The sequence below is a fragment of the Pyrgilauda ruficollis genome, unplaced genomic scaffold, assembly GCF_017590135.1.
Source record: "Pyrgilauda ruficollis isolate IOZ18807 unplaced genomic scaffold, ASM1759013v1 scaffold35, whole genome shotgun sequence".
Taxonomy (NCBI): Eukaryota; Metazoa; Chordata; class Aves; order Passeriformes; family Passeridae; genus Pyrgilauda; species Pyrgilauda ruficollis.
The window spans coordinates 6,437,899-6,464,738 of NW_024524934.1; the positions used below are offsets into that span (position 1 = coordinate 6,437,899).

Sequence of the window (26,840 nt, forward strand, 5' to 3'; positions counted from 1 at the left end):
TGTGAGGTTTAAGGTACTTGTGACTAATTAGTGCTAAATTACTGTGAAGAACAAAATTGAAAATTAGGTTAGCAAGGACTTATACATATTCAGGAGTTAAGGAAAATATTATAAATTAAGTGTTCTGTATTTTTAGCAGGCCTGAAGGTGGATGTTCTTAAGGTGCTTACAAATGGCAGAAGTTGATGGATACAGATGTCAGGGAAAAAAATTCCTCATTTTATACTGTATTGCAGCACAAGCACAAGTCATTGCTTGCTGTCCCAGGGTGTGGCAGGAGATGTTGAAGACTTTTGTGGTATCCTTGTGCTGGAAGAAAAGAAGGTGGGGGGAGGAAAAGCTGGGTGAGATTTCGTACGGCTGTGTATATTGAAAAGAATCATCTCATAGGAAGTGTATTTTACAGGTTTCACAGTCCTAATGATGCTGACTTCCCTCTTCAGTCAGCCCCTTCTTTTTTCCCTTCCCCCTTGTAAGTGCTTTTATCAGCTTCCTGAATTTCTGCTTTTTATTCACTCCTCACTGTCACTTTGATGTCTGTGCATCCTTTAGGTGGATTTTCTTTGTTTGCTCAAATAAGATACTGTATCCTAGGTGTCATCTGTCAGGTCGTTTTCACTGTAGGCATAGGCTTTAGTCACTGATGGTCACAAAGCAGGATGTGCTTCCTCCCTCAAACTCAATTGTTCCTGCAGCCTCTTGGGATTTTTTCTGCCAGAGAAGCTTCATTAGGGTCAGTTTTACTGTACTGGCTTTTTGTTTGTGGTGTTTGGTTTCAATAAGGCAAAGCCTTCTTTGCCTCTTTTAAATTTCTTCCTCCCAGTTAGTATTGTTTTTTCTCCCCACAACTTGTTTAATCTCTACCAGGCTGGAGAAATCCAGGATGAAGGATCATATCTCATTTGTTATCTCTTTTGAACAATCTGTCAGTTGCCCTTCTCCTCTCCCTCTGCTCCATTGTCATTTCTCTTCCTTTGTATCTCCTTTCCTTTCATATTTCTTGTGTTTAATGCTCCACTGAAGCATCAGTAACATCACCCACCTGCTCCACCCTCTCCCTTGCTGCATGGGTGTCTCTCTTTTTGTTGCATATATTCATTGAGGTGTTGGGTCAAGTAACTGAGAGACCTAGGAATTTTTGTCATGTTTTAGTGGTAACAATTCCTCCCAATGAAAAGCAGGTGAAAAACTGAACATCAAATAAGACAAAAGTCTTAGCTATTAGTTGTGCTCTTTCTTTGAGGGTGCAGGTGTCCTGGTTAGTTACGTTAACCATTGGAACTTGTCTAGTTGTATGTAATGCTAATAAATTACTCTGATTATTTCCATTAGTCTGTTAATTTCTATGTATTAAATTAATAATTCAAAATAATCTATTAACCTAATGATGTTACAATCTTAGATAAGGCACACGTGAGAAGAGACCTGCTATTTTTTGTACTACCTTTAAACCAGCCCGCTCCAGTACTTGAAATATTAATGATGTGCTTCTTTAAATCAGTTTGATTTGAATAGCAAATTTTGTAATCAATTTATCTGTTACTGCAAGCTAAACCAGAATAAGCATAAGTTTAAAATTATGCTGTTGATTCGTGACTAGTGCTGCCATTGATGAATTAATGACTAAACAGCAAAAATAGTTTTGAGTGAACACGGTTGCAGTTGCAGCTTTAGCTGGACCTGGCAATGTGGTGGCTGTTGGTTTTACACATGGTGTCACTTCTGTGCCAGGTTCAGGGGGACAGATGATGGCTGATCCTCCATAAAAACAGTCAAATAATCACACACCTCCAGAAGGGTTTCTGTTTTGGAACTGTTGGATCTAGAATTGTTTTTGTTCCCAGCCACCAGTGCTTCCTCGGTGTGGCAGTGCCAGTTTGATCTAGTACCAAAAAATCAGGTTTATTGTTTGGTTGAGTGGTGGTCTGCCTTGACTTTGCCAATATTGATGCACTCATTTTGTCTGGTTGTCTTTAAAGACAAAGCATGGTAAAACTTGCATGTCTGAGGAAAAATCTGAAAACTACTGGTATGTTGAGACCTGGTAGCTTCCCTTCTTATTAGTAGCAAATGTTGGCTACCACATGAAATCCTAAGAAATCTAGATCATTCCTCAGGGTTGAACAAAAGAAGAAAGTGAATGCAGTCATGCACTTTCCTGTCATAATTTACAAACTCTGAAGAAGGAAGGGTTTTGGTTTTCTTCCTGTGTGCCCGTATTGTATGGTTTGCTCCTCAAGGTTTGCCCTTAAATCCTTTAGAAATCAAACAGACATGTCAAAATTCCAGAAGCTGTTCTGAATTGGCAGCAGAAATATGGAAGGGCTTTGGTACTGTAGGTAAAGATGACCTTTAGTCTACTTTCAGTGTAGCAAGTTTGAACACTTTGGAAGATGGCACAGAAATAAGTCAGCAAGCCAATGGGAGCAGATCATCTTTCAAGACTTTTTTTTTTTCTCCTTCAAAAGATTTATCTCAAATATTTTTCAAGTTTATCAAAAGATAAACTTGGAAGTTATGTCAGGGTTGGTTTTTTTTTGTTACGGGCTGTTATTTCTCAGCTATAGACCATTTAATCTATAAAAAATGAAGAAGCAAGTGGAATTGGCTGTGAGTATATGAAAACTAGATGCATAGGAGAAAGCTTAAAACGTTTCATTAAAAATTTAAAACTCAATGTCCTTTCCTTAAAACCGACACACTGAATATTGCCTTACCTCTGAATCACACCCCATGTGTGATTTGAAAATTTTAAAGTTTTAAATTTTTAATGAAACTAACTAAACTGTTTTTCACATTTTAATTTTAAAGATAAAAATGTTCAGTGGAAAAAACACTCTGTATATTTCTGCACTTAATGTCAGATGCCCTGTTTTTTGCTATATAATACCTTTCCATAGCAGAAAATGAGGAATTTTGACTGTGAAAATATAGTCATATATTCTGAAAATATGGCTTTATGTGCAGCCAGATTGTTCTGTTTGAAATGTAGTATCATTTTTGTTTTGGTTGTCTTCCTTTTATTGTGCCTATATAATTGTTACTGTCCAGTTGGCTGAATTTAAAAGCAACCCATTGATTGAAAAACACTTCTATAAGAAACTATTATAATGTAGCTTGAAGAGATCTGTCTTACAGTGTTATAAAAAGTATGGAAAAAACATGCCATTGCTAATGTTGCAAATTGGCTTTACTAGCAAATAACACTGGTACATGTTCCTTTTTTAAAAAGAATGATGGCATCTTTGCTTTGCATTTGAGAATAAATATGGATTTTTAAAATAATCTGGTCTGTCATAACTCATACTCCATGTGTAATGAATATGGAGGACTGCATGTAATTTGAAATTCCTCAGCTGGTAGCACATCTCTAATAGCTGTCTGTTAGCAAATGAGTCCCCTCGTGTTTGGATGCTCCTGGATGTGGGTTTGTTAGAGGGAATGCTATTTCAGATATTGTTTCACTAATGATATCAAACAAAAGTGTTTGCTCATCACTAGAATTTCTAAAGAAAATCTGTAGTGTGATTCATTTGGGATGTTAATCAAACAGTGTTGAACTGGACTAGATTTGTAATTTAATGGTTCTTTTTCTAAGAAATAAGCTCAGCATTAATTGCATGAATGAATAGCAAAATTTTTTTGCTTGCATTGGAGAAATTGTTTTGACAGAAATTGAATAGGAAATAGCCTGAGTTGTCAAGAAAAAATAAATATTTCAAGCATGTTGTGTGCACTACTGAGGTAATGATTGGCTTATGGTCTTTTTAAAATATTTCTATTTAAAATATGTCAATATGAAATTTTGACATAAACGAATAAGGCTTCTTCTACCTGTGGGAGTGTTACTTCACTGGTGGTCCTGCAGTTTTGACTACGTGAGTATTTAGTTTAATTTGTACAGTTTCTCACCTGTGAATTAGCTTAAAATAGAAAGAAGGAAAGAAATTGCAAGTTCAGGAGCAGCCACCAAGATTAGAGGGATGGAGCATGTCCCCTGCTAGGAAAGATGGATAGAATTGGGATTGTGCAGCTTGGAAAAGAGAAGGCTTTTGGAGTGACCCAATTGTGACCTTCCAGTACCTGGAGGGAGCCTGCAGGAAAGACAAGGCAAGAAAGATGTGGAGTGACTTTTTACAAGAGCATGTAGTGACAGGACAAGGAGCAAAGGATCCAAACAGAAAGAGGGTAGGTTTAGATTTGATGTTAGGGAAAAATTATTTACTGCAAGGGTGGTGAGACACTGGAACAGGTTGCTCAGGGCAGTTCAAATGCTTATTCCTTGGAAGTGTCCAAGGCCAGGTTGGATGGAGCTCTGAGTAACCTGGTCTAGTGGAAGGTCATGCAGAGGGTTGGAACTAGATGATGCCCGAGGTCCCTTCCAGCTCAATCTTTTTTCCTAGAATTTGTTCTATGATTCTGTGATATGTTTCTATGATCTGTTACCAAATATAGTGTACATAATAAATACGGAATGCTTTACTAAGCATGTGAAAAAATAAAATTCTCTTTCAAATAGTTACAGTTACATGATTGTTTTGTAAAAGGTAGGTTTTTCCTTTTCTTTTTTCCTCCCCTATTCTGATTTAGCAGTTATTGGTCATGTTAACCTAAAACTTGTATTAAAATATGTCTTCCAAAAAACCAAAATCCCTCCTCATGTCTAAAATATTTCACTGCCAATGTAAAGTAAGTGAGGTTAGACTGAACTGTATTGAGACTACAAGTCTGCAGCTCATCCTTTTGGCTCTGAAGACTTCTAGGACTGCTTGACAGGATCTACCCCTCCCTCCGAAGAGTGGGGTAGAAATTGCATGTTCAGTCAGAAAACTGATTATTCTGAAAGCAGTTTATGGAGTGAAACCCTTACTTTGTTTTAGTTAGGAAAGAAGGCAAAAATTGTTTTGCCTTTACTTTTTGAGGCAAGATTTAGTTCAGCGATCAGTGGTGTTGTTCTGCATGTCTGAAATGAGTAGAGTTTAGGTGAAGAGTAGTTCCACTGCAGCAGGAGTTTGGAGCTGGGTGTTGTTCTTAAGGACAAGTAAAGGCTGATACCTGCCAACTGATTTGCCATGTCGTGGAACCCATGTTTTCAACCTGTGCACTATGTGTTGTGACAGCAGAACAGTATCTCATCATTAATTTACATGTCTGCACATGCACATAATTTGATGTGGAAGGCAAATAGCTCACAGCTGTGCAAAGGTTAAGATTGGCACTATTCTTGTAGCAGCAGAAGCTGCTTGCCTGTCTTTGGAAGCCTTCTAATTCCAAAGCAAGAGTCGTTATCTTTTTTGGAATGGAAAATAGTCATTAAATTGTTCGATAGATCAATTTGTACTCGGACGATGGGATGTTATTAATCTTATTTGGGACAGTTTCATGGACCTTTGGAAACATTAATAGAATGCTGCAGTGCCGTGGTTTGTACTTTAAGTACTTTGGGTTTAGATTTGCTATCGATTCCTTTTCCCCATTTGAAAATTAGTAGTTTTGAGGTAAGGCTGAAAAAACAGTAATTGGAGAGCATATGCATTAAATACTGCATTTCATGACAGTAGAATTGTGCTGAATCATTTGAGCTGTTTTCAGGTGCAGTTTCTGTAATAGTGGGATTTTTCATCAGTGTGTGGCTAAATTTTAAAGCCAGATCATCTTCACAAATAAACTTAAATGTACTGAAGGTACATGTGACATTGTCAGGTTTATTTATAGTGGAAATGCAAACTTTGCAGCTCACTAACTGAATTATTTTTCTTACATACTTTAGATAGAGGGTGTATAGGGAGGGAGGAAACAAGGGTGTGAACTCAGATGCTTGCTGCTTTTTTTTTTTTTTGTTGCCTTTTTTTTTTCTTTTTTTTGTTACTTTCTGCACAAAGGTTCAGCTTAATGTTATCCTTCCCTCCTTCCTTTGCAAGTCACTTTTTATTCTCTTTCACTGGGGTAGGAATCTGACTAAAGGATAAATCAGGGAGGTAGAAGACCCTGTTGCTGACAGAGCCTGTCCTGGTGTAAGCTGAGGAAGGGTTGTGGTACTCACATCCGTCTGACGTCATGTTGCTAAATTCTGTCTTCTAGAAAGACACATGTTGTCATTGAACACCCATGACCATAAAGGACATTGAACCAGAAGAGTGGGAGATGGTGGATTGCAGATTCGTTAACCCAGGAGGAGTCAGGCACGTGCCTGAAGGAGAGAATTCCCCTCCAAAGCTTTTGCTGTAACATTTCCATGCTTTGCATGACATGAAGCAAGTGTGGAAAAACCCCATCCTTAATCTGCCATAGAACAGTATATCTGTGGTGATTTTGACTATAGTTAAAACCAATTAAAATTATTCTAGTCATTCCTGCTTGCCACATTTGCAGGCATAAAAATTTGTCTGCTCCTAATTTTTTTTAAAAATTGAGAAATAGGCAAATGCACTCAAGTTTTGGGGTGTTTTTAGTGACAAATGAACTGGGCAAAAATTTATGAACCACAGCAAATCTAGTTCTAAAATGAGACTCCATTATAGAGTGGGTCACCTTGCAGAGCAGTCCTCTCAGCCTGGTGTATTTTTAATCACAAATGTGATTTTAATTTTTTTTTTTTTTTAAATCCTAGATGTATTTACATTTTTAGGACTCAATTTGTGCATTTGCTCTTTGGTGGAGCATATTTTTAGTGTCTCAACTATGATGATTTCCTGGTAGCCAGATAAAGGTTGGAGTTCTGTGGAAACCTTTTCCCAAGCTGTTTCCTGTCACATTGGTTGGAAGCTGCCTCTTCCTCCAGGTGCTGCGTTAGTAACTGGAATCCTGCTGTACACAGGCACCTCTTTTCTGTGGTTTGTTCTGATATTTATTTAGCTTATCCTTTACATTTCAGGGATTTCAAGTAAGCTTTTTTTTTTTTTGTTTAAAGAGAATTTTTAAGGTAAGCCAACTTGTTGAAACTGCTTGCTGGGAAATGTTAAAAATTATCTCTCTGCACTGGTAAAACCTCTGCTTTTCTTGACAAGAGTTTTCATATTCTGATGCAATCTATAAAAACCCTAGTTAGGTATTATCAAGAAGTACATACGGTCATTTTTAATAACTGATTTTTTTTTTAATAATCTTAATTTTAGTAAAACATTTCTTCATGAAAGTGCAGGCTTTAGAGAGTTGGCAGACAGTAAATCTCATTTGGATCAGTGGGGTTTTTTCCAAACACAGATCTTTCTGTCATTGTGCGAAATCCTGACTTCACATTCCAGTGAATTTTTAAAATTGTAATTATTTGGCTATATCTTTAGCAAAACCAAATTGCTTTGTAAAGAGACTATTAAATGCGAGTTTAAAAACACCTAGGACTTGTAGTTTTTGCTTGTTTTCCTTTCATTCTCCTGTGGAAGAAAGACTGTGTGCACCTAGGTCACTTTATTTTTTTCCCCCGAGTTTTGCCAACACACTCTCCCCACCTGTCAGCAAACTATAGTGCAAGAGTGCTCTGCACATCCTCCCTTATAGCATCAACATGTATTCTAAGTTCTGTCAAGAATAATTTAAACATTTTTGAGGAAAACTGCATCCTTTGAAGCACTCCCTGGTGCCTTGTCTTCCTTTGATATTTTTAGTTGAAAAGGTCTGCAACGAGGCAGTTTGCAGTATAGGTTGCTAAGTCATGATGCACTCAGAAAGCTGCTTGGCTGTCTGCCTTCCATTGTCTGCTTTTATGATTCTACTGTTCTGATTTCTGAAGGATTTTGGTTGTTCAGTGAGTAGCCAGCCTACTGATAGGTTTTGACAATCTCACACGGTGCTCCTGCAGCTGAGTGATGATGTTACAGTCTGGATGGATGCGCGGCAGGATGGGCAAATGACCGCCTGGGTGGGAGGGTAGTGCTTTGTGGGTCATTCCCTACCTGGGGATGGGGCCAGAAGCCAGAGCTCTGTCCCAGAGGAGAAGATGGAAGGCTCTGGCACGGGGCTTGGAGATGACCCTGGCTCCATGGAAGAGCCCTGGGGGTGCTATGGGCAGCGAGCCGGGTGCCAGCCTGCAGCACATCTGGCAGCAGGGAAGGCCACAGCAGCCTGGGCCGTGTGACTGGGAACGTGGCCAGGAGTTCAAGGGAAGGGATTATCCTCTATCCAGCGTGTCTTCATGCCATGTCCAGTTTCAGGCTCTCCCAGCACAGGAGGAACATCAAAAACCAGGAGTGAGTTCAGTGAAGGGCTGCTTGATATCTGTAGCAAAAGCAAAAAAACCCCATAAAGAATGTGTGCATGCATTTTATGGTCTGGTTGGATGAGTCTACAAAAAGCGAATGAACTGTAGAGGGATAAAAAAGGGGCATTTTTTTGTGTTCTCTGTGTCTTTCTCTCTTTAGACCAGATGCATTTATGGGTTCTACGTCACATGAGATGTAAAGTTACATAATAAATTAATTGAAGGGAAGTAAACTGGTTGTCCATGAAAGCACCAAAAAGCCATCCATTTGGACAACTTGACATCTTTCATGTTGGGTCTAAGGGATGTGGTAGCCATGTAAACACCCTGTTTTTTTCAGTTGCTGATTTTTTACTTTTTAATTTTAATTTTTTTTAAGTCACTCTTCCAGCTTATTTGGGAAATCTGTTGTGCATAGCTGGAAAATGTTTTAGATTAAAGCATTAAATGGTCACTTTGGGTGCATAGACGCTTTGGGTACTCCAGCAGAATTTGAATTTGTAGGAAGTGTCAGCCGGGCCTAGGAGTGATACCAGGAAATGGTGTCCTCTACACTTGAGGTGTATGGCTACAGGCTATTGTCATTTGTTCCTTTGGAGTTTGGATTCTCCTGGTGTCCTGTTCAAACACTGAAGGTATGGGGCAGGGGTGTCAGGCTGTGGGTTGTACCCTGAGGTGAGCAGGGTGAGCTGTGGGGCTGTTCCTCAGCATGGTGCAGAAGGCTGTGCCTCAGCACTCGAGTGTTCACTTTTTTAGAAAAAAATTTGCCTACTGTTGGTGTCTGCTCTCTTAAAAGTCATAGCTGGTGGGGAATTAGTCATCTTTTATTTGGGTTATTGTGGCAACTCCTGTATGTCTGCATCGAATTGTGCATTAGCATTTTCTGTGTAGTCTGTCTTTTTTCTGTGCACAGCAGTGTGATAGAGATATAGGTGCCATTGCTAATTGAAAAGTACAGTTTTAGGGTGAAAGTCAAAATACAATAGTGTTTTAAGTGTGCCAATTCTCAGTTTGCATCCTGGAGGAATTCATATGAGCAGTGTATGATGGCATATGGATGATACTCTTGTCTTTCTTGGAACTTCTTTGGTTCTGTGTCTGTTCAGTGTTTTATAAACTACACTTGGCTTAGGGAAAATGTAATTCTGAGCAGCTCTGTGAAAGAACAATGCACCTGTTTTCTTTGGTTTCATGTTTGACGGTTGGCTTCACATCCCATCCTTAGCATTTCTGACAACAAACACAAGACCCAAATGCAGCAGTTTGGTTTTGCTTAGCCAAGCACCTCTTACTACACCTGGCAGGGCGTGAAATCGTGCAGCAAGGTTCTAGATGTTAACTCTCTACCTGACTTTGGAGAGCAAGTCTGTGACAGCTCCTCAGCTCACGTGTTTACAGTTTCCTGTGGAACATGCCAGCACAGCAGGCAGCTGTTGCCATTCAGCTCTGGCCAGGGACCATTTCAACAGTTTACAGGACGTTTTAGGCAAAATTTAAAAACAAAGAGCTCAATGTCAAGGAAGAGATTGTATGAAGTCTCACTTGGATGCCATCTCTGTTTTGGGGTTAAAAATATCCTGAACTACCAATCTAGAGTGCAAAACTGTCAGAATATATTATGAGACAAACAGAAAATTCCCATTGTCTGTGAGAGCCGCTGGCTTTTATTATTACAATTGAATAGCATTTCTGCATCATAGACAATGTTATTAATAATTGCTCATCATCCAGGACTGCAGTAAAGGAGTTGCTCCAGGGGACATGGAGTCATCGTACACCACAGTGTAATTGATAATAAAGACATGTTGCCTTCAGGGAAGATGCATTCTTTTTATACACTGATGTTTTACTTCTGAAATCTCCTTTAAGAAAGAGATTTCTGCTTATTTACTGTTGTTTTAATGAATATCTGGTGTGTCAGTCCAGTTTCCTGGCTTCTTTTGGCATCAACCACAGTTCAGTTGCTTCTGTGTATGATCTGTGACCTTGATGCAGGCAACAGAGTGAATTAACTGCTCTCTGATGTTTTGCCTGGTTTAATAAAACATGTTCTGCTTTTGGCCATAGTCTCCATAATAGTAAATGCTTTTAATGAATGTCTGTGTTGTAGAATATCATTAACATAACATTTTTCCTGGAAGACTGACACAATGCTTGTCCTAGAAAACCTTATGTGCCCTCAGCATTTATTCATGTGGATTCCATATTCCAGCTGTGTCTGTCTGGCATGTGAAAGCTTGGACATTTTTCACCCAGTGGTATTTGTTGGAGCTTTCCCAAATGGGCAGAATGGAACAGACCAGCAGCTCTTCTCGCCACCCCCATCCCTTCCATCAGTAGCTCAGCTGGAAAATTCCTTTTTTATTGTAAGCAGAGCACTCATGACACCAGAAAAGTGAACAGAGAACTCTGGGAAAAGGGTTCCAGGTTATATATTCCTGCTAAAAAGCAACGTTTCTGAAGCATGTCCTGACAGTCTGGCTGCAGTCAGTGCTTCAATAGCAATTACATATTTTTATTCTAGAAGATATTATTCTGCAATAAACAGCACAATTCTTTTCCCCTCTGTCCAGTGTTGAGCAAAACAGAGGGGAAGGAGTTCCTCTAATGATATTCTGTCTAACATTTCCTAATTCTGTCTAACATTTCCTTTGCTGCACAAAAATGTAGGATTCTTTATGGAATTTTTCCATTCTGTCTGGAGGGTGGCAAAGCCAGAATCTCAGGAACACACGCACATACACACACTTATGTATGTGCATATAAGTACATATATATATATATATCTTAACACCTGCATTGTGGTGGAAATGTGCAGCAATATTCAAATGAAAAGTGTTGCTTTTGTGTGCATTAGGTGCACGTGACTGCAGAAACATCATTACCTCAGGGTTTTTTTGCAGGATTCTGAAATCCCAGTTGTTGTTGGACAGTGCTCTCAGGTGTTCCTGTTTATACAACTCAGGAAATTTGCATCTTGCCTCAAGATAAATGGTTCTGACATCACTTTAATGTGAAGGTTATGCTGCTTAATACGGTATTCCCATCCTGGTTTAAAATACAGTTGCAAAGCACAGAGAGCTTCTTTTATTGCAATAACAGTCTGTCAGAATTTATTTAACTGGTTCTGTAGGTTTTTAGTTCTGAGAGCGAGGGGATACACCTGCAATATTTGATTTGTCTGTTTGTTTTATGCTCAGCTGAACTCGATGCTGAACATGCGCAGAAGGTTTTGGACATGGAGCACACCCAGCAGATGAAGCTAAAGGAGCGCCAGAAGTTCTTTGAAGAAGCCTTCCAGCAGGACATGGAGCAATACCTTTCCACAGGATACTTGCAGATAGCCGAGAGGAGAGGCAAGTTGTGAAATGCCTTTTGCACAAAGTCCCAGCTTGGAGAGCATTGTTGAGCGGGCAGAGCCAGCAGTGCTTACAGAGGAAGCACGGCAAAAATATCCAAATTCTTCCTCAGTAGAACTGGAACTTCAGATAAGCCTTTTAAACAAACTTTGTGTCCCAGGGGTACTGGGTATCTTAGAAGATTAGTCAGGCTCTGCTCCTTGTCTAAGGAAATGCAGAGCACTGAACTACATCTGGAACAGTGTTTTTCTCTGCAGCTGAAGAGTGCTTCTATGTAAAAATGTGGGTGGGGGCAGCTGCTTTGTCCACTGGACTTCCAAAGCCTGGGATTGTCATTTGGCAAGGAGATGCCTCAGAAAATTTTGCGAAGTGCAGAGGAAAGTTCACTGTAGCATTTCTGAGCACTTCCCAGGTGGCAGCTATTCCCATTGGGTGTGATTAGGACACAGGAGGTCACATTAAGTGCTCTCCTTATTATGAAATGACACAAGTCTGGCATCTCCAGACCGATTAAAGCACAAGAATGCCAGAGATTACCGGGAATTCTGTGTGGGAGGTTTCCATCTGTTAGGCCAAAATGCAGGGATTGTTGGACTGGTAAGGAAGCCAGTGGGAAATTATGCATTCATGTGGCAGGGAAAAATGTAGATACTCTGTCCCTGCTCCAAGTGCAGTTCTGCTATCATTTGTAATGTCAGAGTGGGGAATACAATCCAAGGTTTCCATTTCTCTGCATGAGCGCTATAAATACTCATCTGCAAGATGCTCTGCATGGGTAGCTAAGGAGAGGTGGGATATGTAAGTCTAAATACATGGTTAGGGGAGGAACTGAGTTAGGAGTTCCCTGCATTCTGTACTAGGTTGCCTTTTAGACTAAAAGTGGACATTGCCATGGGCTGACTGGAAACACAGCTCTGTTAGAGTGTTAGGCTGCCTAACATTTGGAACTTCAGGTTTTTAGGATAATGTGGAGCCCGAGTGTGTCAAAGAAACTGTTTTAATGAAAGATTTGGACCTGCAGTACATGTAAAACTGCAGAGCTGTAGCATATTTGAAAAAAAAAATCCCCCAATCAAATTACAGAATTTAATTTCAGTTCACCTATGAAGGCTTTCAATAATGTAATTGTTACATTTAGATAAACAAGCAAACTGTTCATTGCAATAATTTGATACTATGCAGCAGGTGGATTTAAATCTCAGTGGCCCTGAACTTACTTGTTTCCTGTTTGCATATTTTGCTGTTCAAGGAAGAAGATGCTCATACAAGTATTTACTTATACTTCCCTTACAAATTGTCAGTACTGTATTGACAGTAATAAGTCATTTGTTTGAGTAATTAGTAATGTGAAATACCCATGCTGAGAGAAGATACTGGGCATGAGCCTGGGTTTTACAGACTGCTGTAATTTCTTAGATTAACTGAGAGAAGAACAGCTGCTTTCTGTTAACATTAATCCTGGTTTCTGAATTTCTATGACCTTTGTGTATTGACTTTTAGTGACTGTGTCCTTAAATGTGTTTGCTTTTCTTTAAAAAGACTTCTGGTTGAGAAAATTGAAAAGGAGTGTTCCAAAATGGAAAATTTCAATCCTTGTGCCTGAGTCCCATCTCAGCTTATTTCTGAGAAGGTTATTGCTATATATACTGCTGCTAAAAATGTTTTGGTTTACAGAAGCAGTAATGGATGTTAGTTTCACAACAAAGATTGCACACAGTGCTCTTGGGTTTGGGTTGATGTTGCTGCTGAGCAGCTCCTGTGGGCAGGCTCCTTCCATTCCTAAGTTTAATTATTGCTGCTGCAGACAATTAGAGCAGCCTCTGGAGCCTTGGTAGGTAATAACCTCATGTAGCTGATGGTCAGTTGTGCTGTTTCTCCTGCAGAACCCATTGGAAGTATGTCTTCCATGGAGGTGAACGTGGACATGCTGGAGCAGATGGACCTAATGGACATGTCTGACCAGGAAGCACTCGACGTCTTTTTGAACTCAGGAAGCGAAGACAATAATGTGCTGTCTCCCATGCTGGGTATGGTACCTGTAGTGACAGCCTGCTTAGAGACAGTGATAAACCACCAGAACTGCTCTCTTTTGTAATGGGTGATGCTATCTCATAAAACATCACACTTGATGCAGATTGACTGTTCTTCATTAGTGCTTCTCGAAATGCTAACATTTAGTTGCTGTACAAGGGAGTTGCTGCAAAACTGTGTGGTATTTCCAGATAATCTCATTTTTCTTACTGCAGCTCCCTATTGTATTCATCAAAGTCTGAATAGGTGATGTTTTACATACTGGCTTGAGGGGAATTTTTCCCAATATAGAGTTAATAGAGGACATTTTGACAAACATCAACAGAAAGCTTGAAGTAATTAGGCTTTTATTTTTAATACTGATTGCTTAGAGTTTGTCCAGAATGTTGCTTGTCAAACTTGGACCAGCTGTGTAATACAAGACCTTTGGTGAGAGATACTGGGAGACAAGGTTCAACCCAGCAGTTTACATATACACTGAGAATTCGTGTCTCAATACTGGATCTTTTCCCCGCCATGGAAATGTTTTCCTAGTTAAAAACTTAAGTGCTAAAATGCCTTTCCTCAAAAGCGCCAAAATGATTTTTCTTGTGGGAGAGGAGACGAAACTCCTTTAAAGATCCTTTTGATTTCTTCTCAAAATACAGATTGAAGTATCATTATGGAAGTACTTACAGTACTCCATATGTAAAGGTGATTAACACCTGCTGTGAACATGAAAACTTGTGGTAAATGGTCAAGGCACACTTGTACTAAAGACTTAGGTTTTTGTGTTTCATTGCAAAAACTGAATTGAGATGGGTGGTTTTGGATAGGCATCCACTTTGTGCATTATTAAAGCTGATCATCATTTGAGCTTGCCAGTAATTGCAGAATCTAGAACTGTTTTCCCCTTGCTGGTTTTTTGGCAGATGTTGGACCAAGAAGCTTCATGTCTTAACAGCAAACAGTCTCAGCTGGATTATCTAAGGAAGGGCAGAAACAACTTTTTTAACTAAGCCGATAAATGCATTAGCTTTTGAAAAAAATGCATTCTTTATTTTATGCTGTAACCTGAATATTACAGCACATATAAATATTACAGTACAGTGTCTCTACGTGGACATACACTGCAATATAATGTACCTGTGCTGCAATAATGTTCCAACACTGCAACCTTACTGCACTGTAAGTCCCGTGAATCTTGCTTTTGTGGTCCCAGACATTTTATTTCCCTCTGATTAAGGGATTTTTGTGCTTGTTTTAAGAACCTAGCACCCCAGTATCAAACCAAATATGCAATAGTCTCCATTCTTAGAAAAATGAGATTGGCTTAAAGGTAACTATTTTGCTGTCAGTGGAGAACTGGGTTGTCAGGGCAAGGTTTGTTTGACAATTGGCCTGAACACCACAAAATAAAGGTAAGTTATTAAAATAACTGGTAAAAATTAGAATCAGCTCAAGACATTAAAATGTTTTTAAATCTGCCTTGCTATATAAACATTGCCAGCTTATGGACACTGGTTTCTCAGCATTTCATGACAGTAAGTTAAACTGCAAAATTGAGTTAGCTCTGTCACTCCTGAAAACTCCTTCTCTGTGTGTTGTCTAAATTGATCTAATGCATGCTGGTGTACACCACACAAGGCAGGTTCTCTAAAATTTCTAGTGTTAAAATATAACTCAGGTACTTGAGGAGCAGGCATAGACAGTGTGGTTTGAGCTGCTCTGCGAAGTCTGAGCAGAGGTCAGGTGTAGCTCATATCCATCTGACCCTTCTGAAAAACTTCTAATAAAATTTTTAAGAGAATTTTCTCACTAAAGTGACTCATCAGCTGAAGCTGGGTGCTCTGAGGATAGAGAAACACTTGTTAGGTATAGGAAAGAAGGAAAAAAGGGCTTTCTTTGGCAGATCACATAGAAAGTGTTTAGAAAGTGTTTCCTCATTTGAAATTTTTTGCTGTCCAGAACTGTCCAGGGAAGAGGATCTAATTTTGAAACTTGAACTCTCAAACTGCAAGCAAACACTGTTGCACTGTGTTCCAAGTCTTTTTTACACAGGATATGGAAAAAGCAGAATCTTAAAATCCCACTCCTGTGCACCTGAGCTGGGGTATAGCTCTACCAAAGGATTGCTTTCATGCTGAACTAAATTTGATTTGCTTTTGCATTTTCATTTTTAGTCAAAACTGGTGATGACTCTTATTGCCTGCTTCCTAGTTGTTTGTTTGGTTTTAAATTTCCAATTTGTGTAGTTCTGTTACACTGAGTTTATTGGGGGGTACTTGGCGTCTTGGAAAAGAAGGAAAACAGCCTGAAAGTGACTCCTTAACCAGCGCTGAGCTGGTGTTAATGCATTGACTTCTCAATGCCCTCGCTGAGCCAGAGCTTGATGGTTGTTGTTGCTGTCACTTCCCAACTCTCAGGGCCTGACTCCAACACCTACGTGAACGAGATCAGTCTCCAGGTGCCGAGCCAGTCGGAGTTACGGCAGAAACTCTGTTCCCTGTCCTCGACCTGCACCGACTCCGCCAGCCAGGACGCGAGCGAAGGAGAATCCCCCGTTGTTCAGTCGGATGAAGAGGAGGTTCAAGTGGACACTGCCCTTGCTGCTGTAACTGAGAGAAAGGGTGCTTCAGATGGCAGTGATGAAAGTGACTCTCAAACTAATTGAATCTTAAAACCATATCCTTTAAGAATGTCTTCTGAATGAATGAACAAGTGAATGAAGAGCTTGCCTGTGTAACAATTTGCTAACCAAGCGTAACAGCCAGATCTTTTTACTTAGTAATACTGCCTTTTTACAAAATTGCCAGTCATGTGGAGGTTGGTTTTTAAAGAAAAAATTACGCCTAAAGCACACACACTTTAACAGTAGTCTTGGGGCTCAGGGGAGCAGTAAAGCTGTTGTATATACTATGTATAAGAGAATTTAAGGGGAAAGGTAGAAGTTACTTTGACCACTAACCTTTAAATGGCTGATTGGAAGTACTTAAGAGTTGATGTGTAATACTGAACCCAAATTGTTCCTTGCATGTTTTCAGCTGCTGCAAATGAAGATTTAGGATCCAAACCAAAATGAAAAGTTATTTTCTACTCTTTACTACCTACTGTCTGCCTCCTGCCTTTGTCTACTAACGCAGCGGTGTCTACTGTTCTCACACTTCTTATTCAGGACCAACTTAGTTATAGGTGTTAAGGAAAAAATAAGAACCCGAGAAGGAGGAGAGATGCATATGGAAATGTTGCACTCCTTGTGGAGCAGGTATCTTAGCATTGTGTACTTACTCCTCTTTCAAGATAAAATAAAGAATTTCTATTCCAACCATGTCTTTTACTTGATTATCCAGGTATTTTATCCATGACAAGTGAACAGAGGAGCCTAACTCAGGAAGAAAAATGATTAGGAGCACCAATGTAATGTGCTTTTCCATGGTAACATCTGTTTGACTACACTAGGGAGATAAACCTGAGTTAATTGTTAATTAAGTTTGTGTATTTTAGAAACCTCAGGACCTATAGGCATCATCTCATTCCCATTTTTTCTGCAGTCGTTTTTCTCTCTGAACTTGAGGTCTGAGCATGTCTAATGCCTGTTGCTTGTCAAGTCTCATGCTCTGTTTTCAGGGATCTGCTCTCCTTTGAGAAGGCTCCTGGCTCCTGCTCTTCCTGCACAGAGGGAAGGAATGTAATCAGAAACAGTGTAAGTAAAAGGATGAGCTGTGATGTAGATCCCTTCCAAAGACCTGCCCTGACAAAGCCAATGGCTGGGAAGAGGGGTATCTCCTTGCTCCTTGCCAGCTGGGCAGTAGCCAGTTTCCTTAAGGATTCTCCTGTTAGCTGATCCCTGTCTGGGAAATGAAGGCTGGAAGCTCCCTACCTACAATTAGAGATTTACTATTCAACAAGGCTTGACCTTGAAGGAGCTTCCTTTACTCTCTCGCTTTCCAGAAGACAGACAAAATGTCCAAAAAAGTTTTGTTTTTTTTATTAAACCTCGTAGTACAAACCTGGAAAGTAAACAAAAAACTGGCAATAAACAACATGAAGTCTTTCCTTACAAGGAAAGAGAGCAGAGCAGCGCTAATAAATTAAATGTCAAACTGTAAGCCATAGTCAGAAGTTTACTGTCAAGAGGGAAAAGTACACAGCAAGGCCATAAAAACCAGACAACCACATTTGAAAACACTTGACTCTGTTTATGTTATTGTTAAATATTCCAAAACAGTTCAGTCTTCTGCAACAACAATCAACAAATTGTATTATAGGACTTTCCTGACAGTCACCACTGGCAAGCTCAGTGCAATATGGGTAGCTACGGTATTGTTGAATTCAATTACGAAACAAAACAGTTTGTGAAAACATTTTCCCTTTTTTATTCCACACATACTGTACACACAACCAGAAAAGGGCAACAGCTACTCCATTATTATTTTTTGTTGTTGTTCAGTGATGTAAGCAGCACTTATAAATGTTACAAGAAAAACCCTGTAAGCATCCAATCCAACCGATGAAGAAAGTGAAACGTAAGGCTTTTCTTCATCTTGTCTCTCTGCCATCCCTCCCCCCACCCCAAGAAAAGGCTCAAGTATTTAAAAAAATTTACAGGCATATGTACAAAAGGTGTGATTTTTTTTTTTTTTGTTACAACATGAAGAGAAAAAATAGACAAGATGAAAGCAAATGCATTTTCACATTCAAAAGAAATACGCAGACTTGCTAGTGGCTCTAAATGTGATCATATAATGAAACAAATTCAAAACAAAATTAATGCTTGACTGTGTAAAGATGTGAAAAACAGCAGTGGAATGGAAATGGAATGTTAGAAAGATTGCACGTCTATGACAAAAGAAGCACTTATGGCTTCAATCACTTTTTTTCTTTTTTAATCTTTTTTTATTTTTTAAAGGATGCTATTGAAGGGTTTTTGATAAAGTAGCCAACAGCACCAAAAAATAACAGAATGGATTTCCTAATGAAATCAGGCACAGTTTTCCCTCACATAACTCCTCAAGGCAGGCAGTCTTTTTTCCTCCTTTTTTTTATTTTTTTTTTTTTTATTTTTTTTAAATTTTTTTTTCTTTTTTTTTTTTTTTTTTTTCCCCTCAAAACAGATGCATAGTGATGTGCTGGTAAAAGAGAACATACTCCAAATCTCCTCCTTTTGCCTACAGTTAGGAAACAAAGTCCATCTTCAGCTGCCATAACCTCCCAAAGAAAGTGTGTATTCTCCAATTTAAAAAATTACAAAACTCATCTTGCTGTGACAGAATAAAAGACAGCCAAAGTAAAGCAATTTCTTTCAAGTTTTTGTCTCCTATCCCTTTTCTCTCTAGAAAAATCTGCTCACATGACCGGAGAACAAATTATAAAACACATCAAACTTTAACCTATTCAAAAATGGGTTAAAAGCCTTTTTTTCACAGTTACCAAAAGGCTTTTTATTTTTTCAGCCATAGGGACAATACAAATTCGTATTTTATCAGCCCCTTGCCGGTTTTAAAACAGTGAACATACGGCAGTTTAAAAAAATCAGACTGCTGTATCTATCTAGTCTAAGTACAAAAAAAAAAAAAATTTCAACAGTTTAATGCTAAAACAAAATTAGTTCTCTAAAACCAGAAGAAAATCTTCTTTAGAGCTAGTGCAAAGACAGCTTGTATTCTACAGCAAGTACTCCAAACTATGGTATAATAATTACAAAAAATATATATAAATTGACAAAATGAGAGTGTTGGCATCTTCAGGATTAACTTGAAGCACTTTTGGATGAACTGGAGGATGAAAGCCTAGATGATGGCACGTCCACTGTTGCTCTCTTACGAGGTCCTCTTTTTGGTGTAGGCTTGCTGATACAGTTCTCAATGCTGCCGTTTTTACCAGATACTTTTCCACAGATTTGATTGACAAGACTGATTATTTGTTCCTGTTCAGGAAGTGGGAAAAACAAAACACAAATTAGCATCTCCTCTTCCTTCAGAGTCACTTAAACAGGAGTGCAATGGAGCGCTCAGAAATGCTGGGAAGCTCCACCTTAAAAAGCCGCTTGTACCGACAGCGGCTGAAGTGTCATTTCTCCCACCGCTCTGCTCTTCACCTTTGGGGCCAAGTCCCCTCACAGCTAAAGACATGGAACCTCAGCCCAGAACCCAGGCACAGGACTAAGCCCCCATCTTGAGTTCTGGGATTATTCATCATCGCATTTGCTTGGCACCATTACTGCACCTCTCATCTGCACGTGCTCTGCAAGTTTGCCCTAAAGGGGATCATGCTGGACTGGAATAAGTCCACAGAACTTCCAGTTACCAACAGAGGGAAGGTATTCCAAAGTACAGAATTAACCATAGCATAACCAGTGAAAGCAAAGCCTCATGTTCCATCCCAAAGCATCAAGTGGCTTCTTATGTTCTGTGGCACATATTCATGGAATTTATGCTTCAGGTTTCATCTGTGTCATCATGTTCCCTTTGTTTATTTTTTTTTTACTTAAATCATAATAAAGCACCTTCTTCCCACATCAAAACCAAAACCAAGACAAACCCCCAAACCTAAGACCATTTTCCTGAGGCCTCAGTAGGACAGAGTGAAGTGTCCTCCCAAAAGGGGTACCCAGCCCCTGGCCCCGGGGCGGTGTCACGCTCACCTCATCGTAGCGGTACATCATCTTCAGCCCCCGGCACGACTTTTGCTTCTCCACGTGCCGCAGGGCACACTCCAAGCAGAAGACAACATTTTCATTCTCCTGTACAACCTACGTGGAAGAGCAGAGGTGGGGGAAGAAGTGCAGTTAAACTCCAAACTGTACCTGTGTTCTCCACACAGTATTCAATTATGGCCTGACTTACTACACCTGGATGTTACTACAAAGTGTGAAGCACAATCTGAAATCATTCAGGATGTGCAATAACTAGAAAGAAAAAATCCCTTTTAGAGTGCCTAATGTTGGCAAATATATCTATAATTTTAAAATCCCTCCACCAATAGTAATGAGGGCTAAATCCAAACAGTACATGCATTTATTAGCATCTCCTATGCAGTCCTAAAGATCTCCTGAAAGGAGTAGTTTCCCATTACTTAAAATGCTGCCTTGAACAAGGATGTAATGAGCTTAGCCACAGGATTCCTCAACTACTGTCTTGTTCAGCAGAGGTGACATTTGCTCAGCTGGCTGCCTGCCAGGCCTGCACACTCAGCTTGCAATTTAACAAGCAAGTTGGGATTTTTTAATCCACAGCTACTGTCAAAGAGTGACACAGAAAGATCCTTCCCATCTTCCCAATGATTAAAATTACTCCAGAGCAAATGGACCAGAAGGTCCATAAAGAGGTTCTGGTTAGTATTTTCAGGGTTTTTTTTCAAATAAACTCATTTTAAAGTTACTTCAAACTAATGCTACTTAAAAAGTGGTCTAAAGACATGTATAAACTCAGCATATTTTATCCTAGGGAGGGAAACAGCTGCATCTGATTATATGCAGTTACATTTCATTTCCATTAAAAACCAAACATCTATAACCAAAAAGTCCCCAAAAGATGACTAAGAACTCCCAAACTTAAAGGACTGAATATGGACTCACATGCACTGCATTATGTTTATTTGAATACCTGTTCTTGGATTAAAATGGTATAGAAGGTTGTGGGAGGGGCTTCTCGTTTTTTTAATGGCATTGCTGTGTTTGTAGGTGTTCTGCATACAGCTCTAAGACTGGAAGTGCCACCGCAGTGGTCAGCACACCTTCAAAAGCCAGTAGGCATTTCCCTCTTAAAAGACAGAATGTTTATGGGCTATTTTTGGACAGGCTGGCAAACAGCTTGATGGATGGGATACATCTCCCCTGCAGTCTGGCTTGCAGGGACATTGTCTCAGCACGGGCTGTGGCTGCGTGCCTGAGGCTCATGGCATGTGTGTGAGCTGAGACCTGCTCTGTCACAGCTTACTGCTGCTGACAACCTGCAGGTGCCTTTGTTAGCCCTCCAGTGCAGTGCAAACATCTCTTAGGTGTCTGAGGGCACTGGTTCATCCCTTCTGGCAGGGTGGGAAGCCAGCTGACCCCGTTGTCTTCTGTCACCACTGGCCAAGGCAGTAAATGCCACATCAACACCTCTGTGTCTTGCATGGAATGCAGGACATGGCTCCGTGGCCACGTGCTGTCTCTCAAATAGATCCTATATCTATAGCCTATAGATCCCTGGAATGATAGGGTAGGGGGACAGTACCCCAGGAGTGGCAAAGGATTGTACCCACCATGGAAAGATAGCACAGGTGCTGACAGATCTGACACCTCCTCTCTGACGTTTCTAACTGCAACCACTTTCGAGGCTTTTTCTTGCCATCCACGCCGGTGCTGCTGCTGTCGTGGCTGCCGTAGCGCGCCGAGGAGTGGAGACCGGCCTCGTACAGCTGCCGCCGCTGCCTCAGCTCCGTGTCCCTGTGAACGGGGGCACAATCAGACACTGGCACTGCCTCCAGCCACCACAGAGCCACACACAGTCACCCCATTCACCCCGCTCATCACTGAAACCTGAGCTCCACACAGCAAAGCCCTGAGTGTTGTCGGAGGTTGGTGCCATTCCCTAAGCATGGCGAGCACAGCCAGCGCCCAGGAAACGCTCGCTGCCTAATTGCAAAAGCTATCTCCGGATTTTAACAGCGACCACTGTATCAAGCCAATGGTTCTCAAACTGCTCCACAGAGAACTGGGGACTGCCGAGGACTTCCTGGAGGTCGATGGTTGCTCGAGCCATGTGGAGAGTCGGGAGCTGTGGTTAACATGACTGTCATTCCTGAAGTTGCCAAAAGCCACCTTGAGGAAGAGGAGCCGTGGCTGTCAGGAGTAACAGCCAAGCCTTCATCAGGAGGCAGAGATGAACCAAGGACCTGCTGCCATAAGGTGCTTCAGGCAGGAAAGGGGGAGCAGGGCAAGTGACTATGCCAAAAGACGAAGATCTTGCTGTACACCCAGGGAAAAAGAAGGAGATGTCAATAAAGGACAACCACCAAGCCCTCCGGCTGCCCTTCACCCATGGCATCTCTAAGGCGGACAATACCTCCTGTGCTGAACTCTACAGCTTTAGGAGAGCAGGTTGGGTTGGAGCTGAGTGGAAGACAGCAAGTGTGGAGTGAGCTGAGCAGATGGAAGGGGAGGATAAAAAAGTGCACCACCAGACACAGCTGAAGATGAGTGGAGAGCCAAGCTAAGCAAATGGCACGGGCAAACTGAGCAACCAAGGCATATCAGGAGAAGAGGCAGCAAGAGACACAACAAACAAGCAAAACAAAACAAAGTATAAAAAATATGGTACACTGTTCCACTTCAGATGGCTTTTTTTTTTTCTTTTTTGCCTTTTTTTTTCAGATTGTTTTGTCTGGGCTTTTGTTTCCTATAACCAGCCACAGGAAGGATCCATATCCTCCAGTGAATTCCAACCTATGTATAAGAACAAGTTTGAGAACCACTCTGATAAAGGTCGATGTGATGGTCTAAGAGCAAACACCAACATTTGTTTCGCCTTTTGTACTTGCAGACTTCCTCTTCAAGGGGAAAAAAAAGGCACTTGAAAGTGGTTATTCCCACAGGGGAGCCACCTGCAGGTAAAGCAGTCAGCACACCTCTTTGCATTTCTTTCTGAACACTAAACAACACATGGGCTGTTTTCCCCTTCAATATGTCACTGGAAATTTTCCAAATGAGCATGCTAGTTAGTTAAATACAGTTTGTAGACTCCATTCATCAAAACTTTCTTGACATCTCGAGTATCAGTTGTCACAAACTTGAAAGATAGGTAGCAACTACATGGTAGGGAACAAAAGAGAAGATCATTACACAGGAAGCCAGGCAACATTATATTTTCTCACCTATCTTAAGAGAAACCCTGAACAAGTGTCCTTAATGCTAGACAGAAAAAGGAGTGTGAAGCTTTTACTCTTTAAAACGCTGGAGTTCTAATGCCAGATGCATTACGATGCATGCACAACTGCTCTCTTACTATTTAAAACCAACTCTGTGTATACAAAGGACCTTTTGTACCTGTAGTATAACTGCCTTGATACTGAAGACAAGAGTTCCTGGTGCAAAACCCACTACAGACATGGATTGACAGTGACTACTGATGCCAAGAGGTTGAAAAACTCAAGGAAGGTGTTTAACCACTTGGCATCACATAGTTCACATAATGCATCAGGAAATCTCAACTCTCAGCACCAAGAATTAATAAAAAGCCAGTGCAAACTGCAGTTCCAATTTTTTTCAGGTGTCTAAAGTAGGGAATTCTTAGAGTTAAGACATCCTAACCATGGGCACTGTCACATCAGCTGCAACCAAGGAAGCTGCTTCTTCCATGTGTGCCTGTCTTCAGGTACATCTGCTGGGCTTTGGCTTGGATAAGTAGGGGCAAGGTGTGTTTGAAAGGCTTACTTACGTCACGTCATCCACCTCTGGAGTCTGTCGAGGAAAACAAAAGAGGTAAGCAGGCCCCCAGTTCATTACCTGAGCTCTCCCAGGAGCGATGATATTGTACTCAGAGTCGGTCCGTTTTCTTTTTTTGCTTCTGCTGTTGCAATCTGATAAAGCAACTTTTCCATTGAAAATGGTTTGGCTATACGGCGCCGCTTCATTTCCTGGGACAGGAGGAAATTGCCACATTAGTTCCCAGGAAAATTTGACAATAAAATGTTACCAAGAATTAAGTCAAAGTTAATTAAATTATTGATACTAATAAACTGAAGCAAAAAGTAGCCTTTTAAAACAACCAGAAGTAAAATCTTTTATGTTCCAAGCACCTCAAAATTCTCTTCCCTGAAAATTTTTCCTGTGGAGGGCAAGAGGAGCAACACCATCACTCAAGCTCAGTAATACTGGATGGCTCAGAATACAAATAGTGTAAGGTCTGTACATATGCTCTACTTGAAACCCAGGACAGGTGTTATTTCACATCTTTAAAAACATAAAAAACCTAGCAAAACAGGCAGATGACAGGGAAAAGAGACAACAGGCAAAGAGGGGAGTTCAGTTCTGCCTGTTACTGGTTCCTCTCTGTGAAAGCTTTTAAAGTTTTGTTTTTCACTCAATACAAACTGAATTATTTTGGTACCTGAAACCCTTTTGATAATCTTTAGGTAGGCCAATTCCTTGATTTAATGTGCAGGTGGGAAAAGTGCAGCATTTTTCCAGTACCGACAGAGGTCTGTTTTGGCTTATGTAGAATCAAGAGAGTTCAAATGAGCTAACACTGAACTGTAATGTGAGGGTGACATTTCTGGTTAGTGCTTAAACCTGCCAAAAACCTACTAGCACACACAACCCCAAAGATTTTATTTTTTACCTTAATTTTTTTTACCCTATTTTTTACCCTGTTCTGTAACCCTAATTACATGCTCTGGGTATTTCTTTTTTCACAACCAATGTATCATAAAATTAATCATTTTTAATAGCACCCATTGCGAGCATTCAAGTGGCAACTACCACAGAAAATGGAATAGCAGCATTTGCTGACCAAAAAGGGTTCAAAAGAGGTTCAGAGGTAAGAAAAGTATTCTTCAGAAGCTATTTGCTCTGCTAGACCCTGTGTGGGGTTGGAACAAATGCACTGTTAGAAGTGGTATGGGAAGATTCTTCCATGTTAGGGTTGCTTAGTCTGAGGCTGTGTACACAAGAACAGACTCCAATCCAGGGAAAAATTCTGCATAGGCAACACACACAGCCAGAATACAAGGCCACAGTGGGTGGCTGGACAAAAAGCAAGGTCAGCTCCAGCTGGGTGACAGCCCAGGGACACCCTGAGCCCGAGCTGGGTTTAGCACAACATGCTGTATCCCTGCATTTATCTGAATTTCTGAACCTAGGTACATTTTTCTCTTCCATACATCAGTGAAATACACAAGTAACTATTTTACAACAGACTTGTACTGCTGCCTGATTATTTCTTTTAGTGGCACGTTTTTTATTGTCACGGAAGTCAGTGAACATTCACATTATAATTGTCATCAGCCTGGCACTTGTGATCTCTTTTGCTCTCAGACATCTCTTGGTCATTCATTTTCCAGGCTGAGTAGTACTCTTGTATTTAATGCAGAGGCTAATTAATAATTTTAACCATTGATCTCTGCTGTGCTTTTTCTAGTTCATCTACAGTCCTTCTGTAATTAAGGGCTCTGAATTACACAAACGTCCAAGACTACACAGTGGCAGAGCAGTTTCTGCTTTGTAATCTGTTGTCTCCTTCTAATTCTTAACAATCAATGTATTTTGTTAGGCCACTCCAGAGCACTTGACTGACAGCTCCATAGGAATCCAAAGACCTCATTTCTCAGTAGCAAGAGCCCATCATTCAGAGCCCATCTCTGGATCTGTCACATTAGGATTATGTTTTTAAATTTAAATTTAATATTTATCAACACTGAACTTCATCTACCATTTTCTCACTTGGATCACTCAGTATCATGAGATCTTTCTGTAACACTTCATAGCTTTAATTTTTGCTGCCATTACTGTTAATATCCTCAGCATAAAGGATTAGCTTTGCTATTAACTTCCCTTCCTTGGTTATTTATGGATACATTAAACTGTGCTAGTACAAACTCCTGAGGAACGCAGAAAGAGACCTCCTCCCTTCATGATAAACCTGACCCATCCTCTGCTTTTCTTTAAATCAGTTATTTTTTTGGTGTGTGAACTTCACCTCTCAATTTATTTAGGAGCCTTTTCTCCCAAAAATGCTCACAGACTCTCTCAGCTGCAACTCTTGTCCTTACCTACTTCCAAAAGCTTCAAGGGCTTGAGGCCATGTCCTTGCTCCAAAAGCCACCATGGTGGTTGCCCCGTCCTCATTTCTTTGTACATTTACTTCCACAGCAGTGGTTATTCAGCATTTCACTGCTCTTCCAAGGTTCTTCATCTCTCTGTGCTCCACTACAGCACAGCTCTTTTCTAGTAAGGACATCACATACACTTCTGTAGGAACACTTTCCCTTTGGTTTCACCTGAAGGAGCCCCATGTGCTCAGGGTGGGACAGCTCTGTGACAGGAGCCAAGGAGTGGGAAACCTGTGGCGTTTTAAAGGCATGTTCCTCACCCCAACTAAAACTGGAGGCAGGGAAATACTTGTCCAGCCCCTGCCAGCCTCTTCCATGGATGGCCAGGGAGTACTGTGCTAATACCACAACTTTCCTATTTTGGAGATCAGTGCACAGGGATTGTGTCACTGGTAACAGAGTTAAACCTGGCTTATGGATTGTAACCTCCCCTGTGTGTGCAGCAGTGCTGCTCCAGCTGGAAG

At 40.5% G+C, this 26,840-nt stretch overlaps 2 protein-coding genes across 7 annotated transcripts in view; one reads left to right on the top strand and one right to left on the bottom strand.

Annotated features, from left to right (window-relative positions):
* The window catches only part of DTNBP1 (dystrobrevin binding protein 1), a 65,882-nt gene extending 47,010 nt beyond the window's left edge, over positions 1-18,872 (top strand). For 2 of the 4 annotated variants that reach the window (XM_041475333.1, XM_041475335.1), the window contains exons 8-10: positions 11,398-11,553; positions 13,440-13,583; positions 15,993-16,891. In XM_041475333.1, the coding sequence (XP_041331267.1) occupies positions 11,398-11,553; positions 13,440-13,583; positions 15,993-16,240 (548 nt within the window). In that variant the 3' untranslated portion in view covers positions 16,241-16,891. Of the gene's footprint in view, positions 1-11,397; positions 11,554-13,439; positions 13,584-15,992; positions 16,892-16,916; positions 17,270-18,680 lie in introns of those variants that run through there. The other 2 variants (XR_005955773.1, XR_005955772.1) reach the window with 2 other exon arrangements.
* JARID2 (jumonji and AT-rich interaction domain containing 2) overlaps positions 17,539-26,840 on the bottom strand; it is a 213,842-nt gene continuing 204,540 nt past the window's right edge. For all 3 annotated transcript variants that reach the window (XM_041475330.1, XM_041475331.1, XM_041475332.1), the window contains exons 15-18: positions 24,053-24,183; positions 21,811-21,994; positions 20,210-20,317; positions 17,539-19,492 (exon numbers count right to left, since the gene is read on the bottom strand). In XM_041475330.1, the coding sequence (XP_041331264.1) occupies positions 19,316-19,492; positions 20,210-20,317; positions 21,811-21,994; positions 24,053-24,183 (600 nt within the window). In that variant the 3' untranslated portion in view covers positions 17,539-19,315. The remainder of the gene's footprint in view (positions 19,493-20,209; positions 20,318-21,810; positions 21,995-24,052; positions 24,184-26,840) is intronic.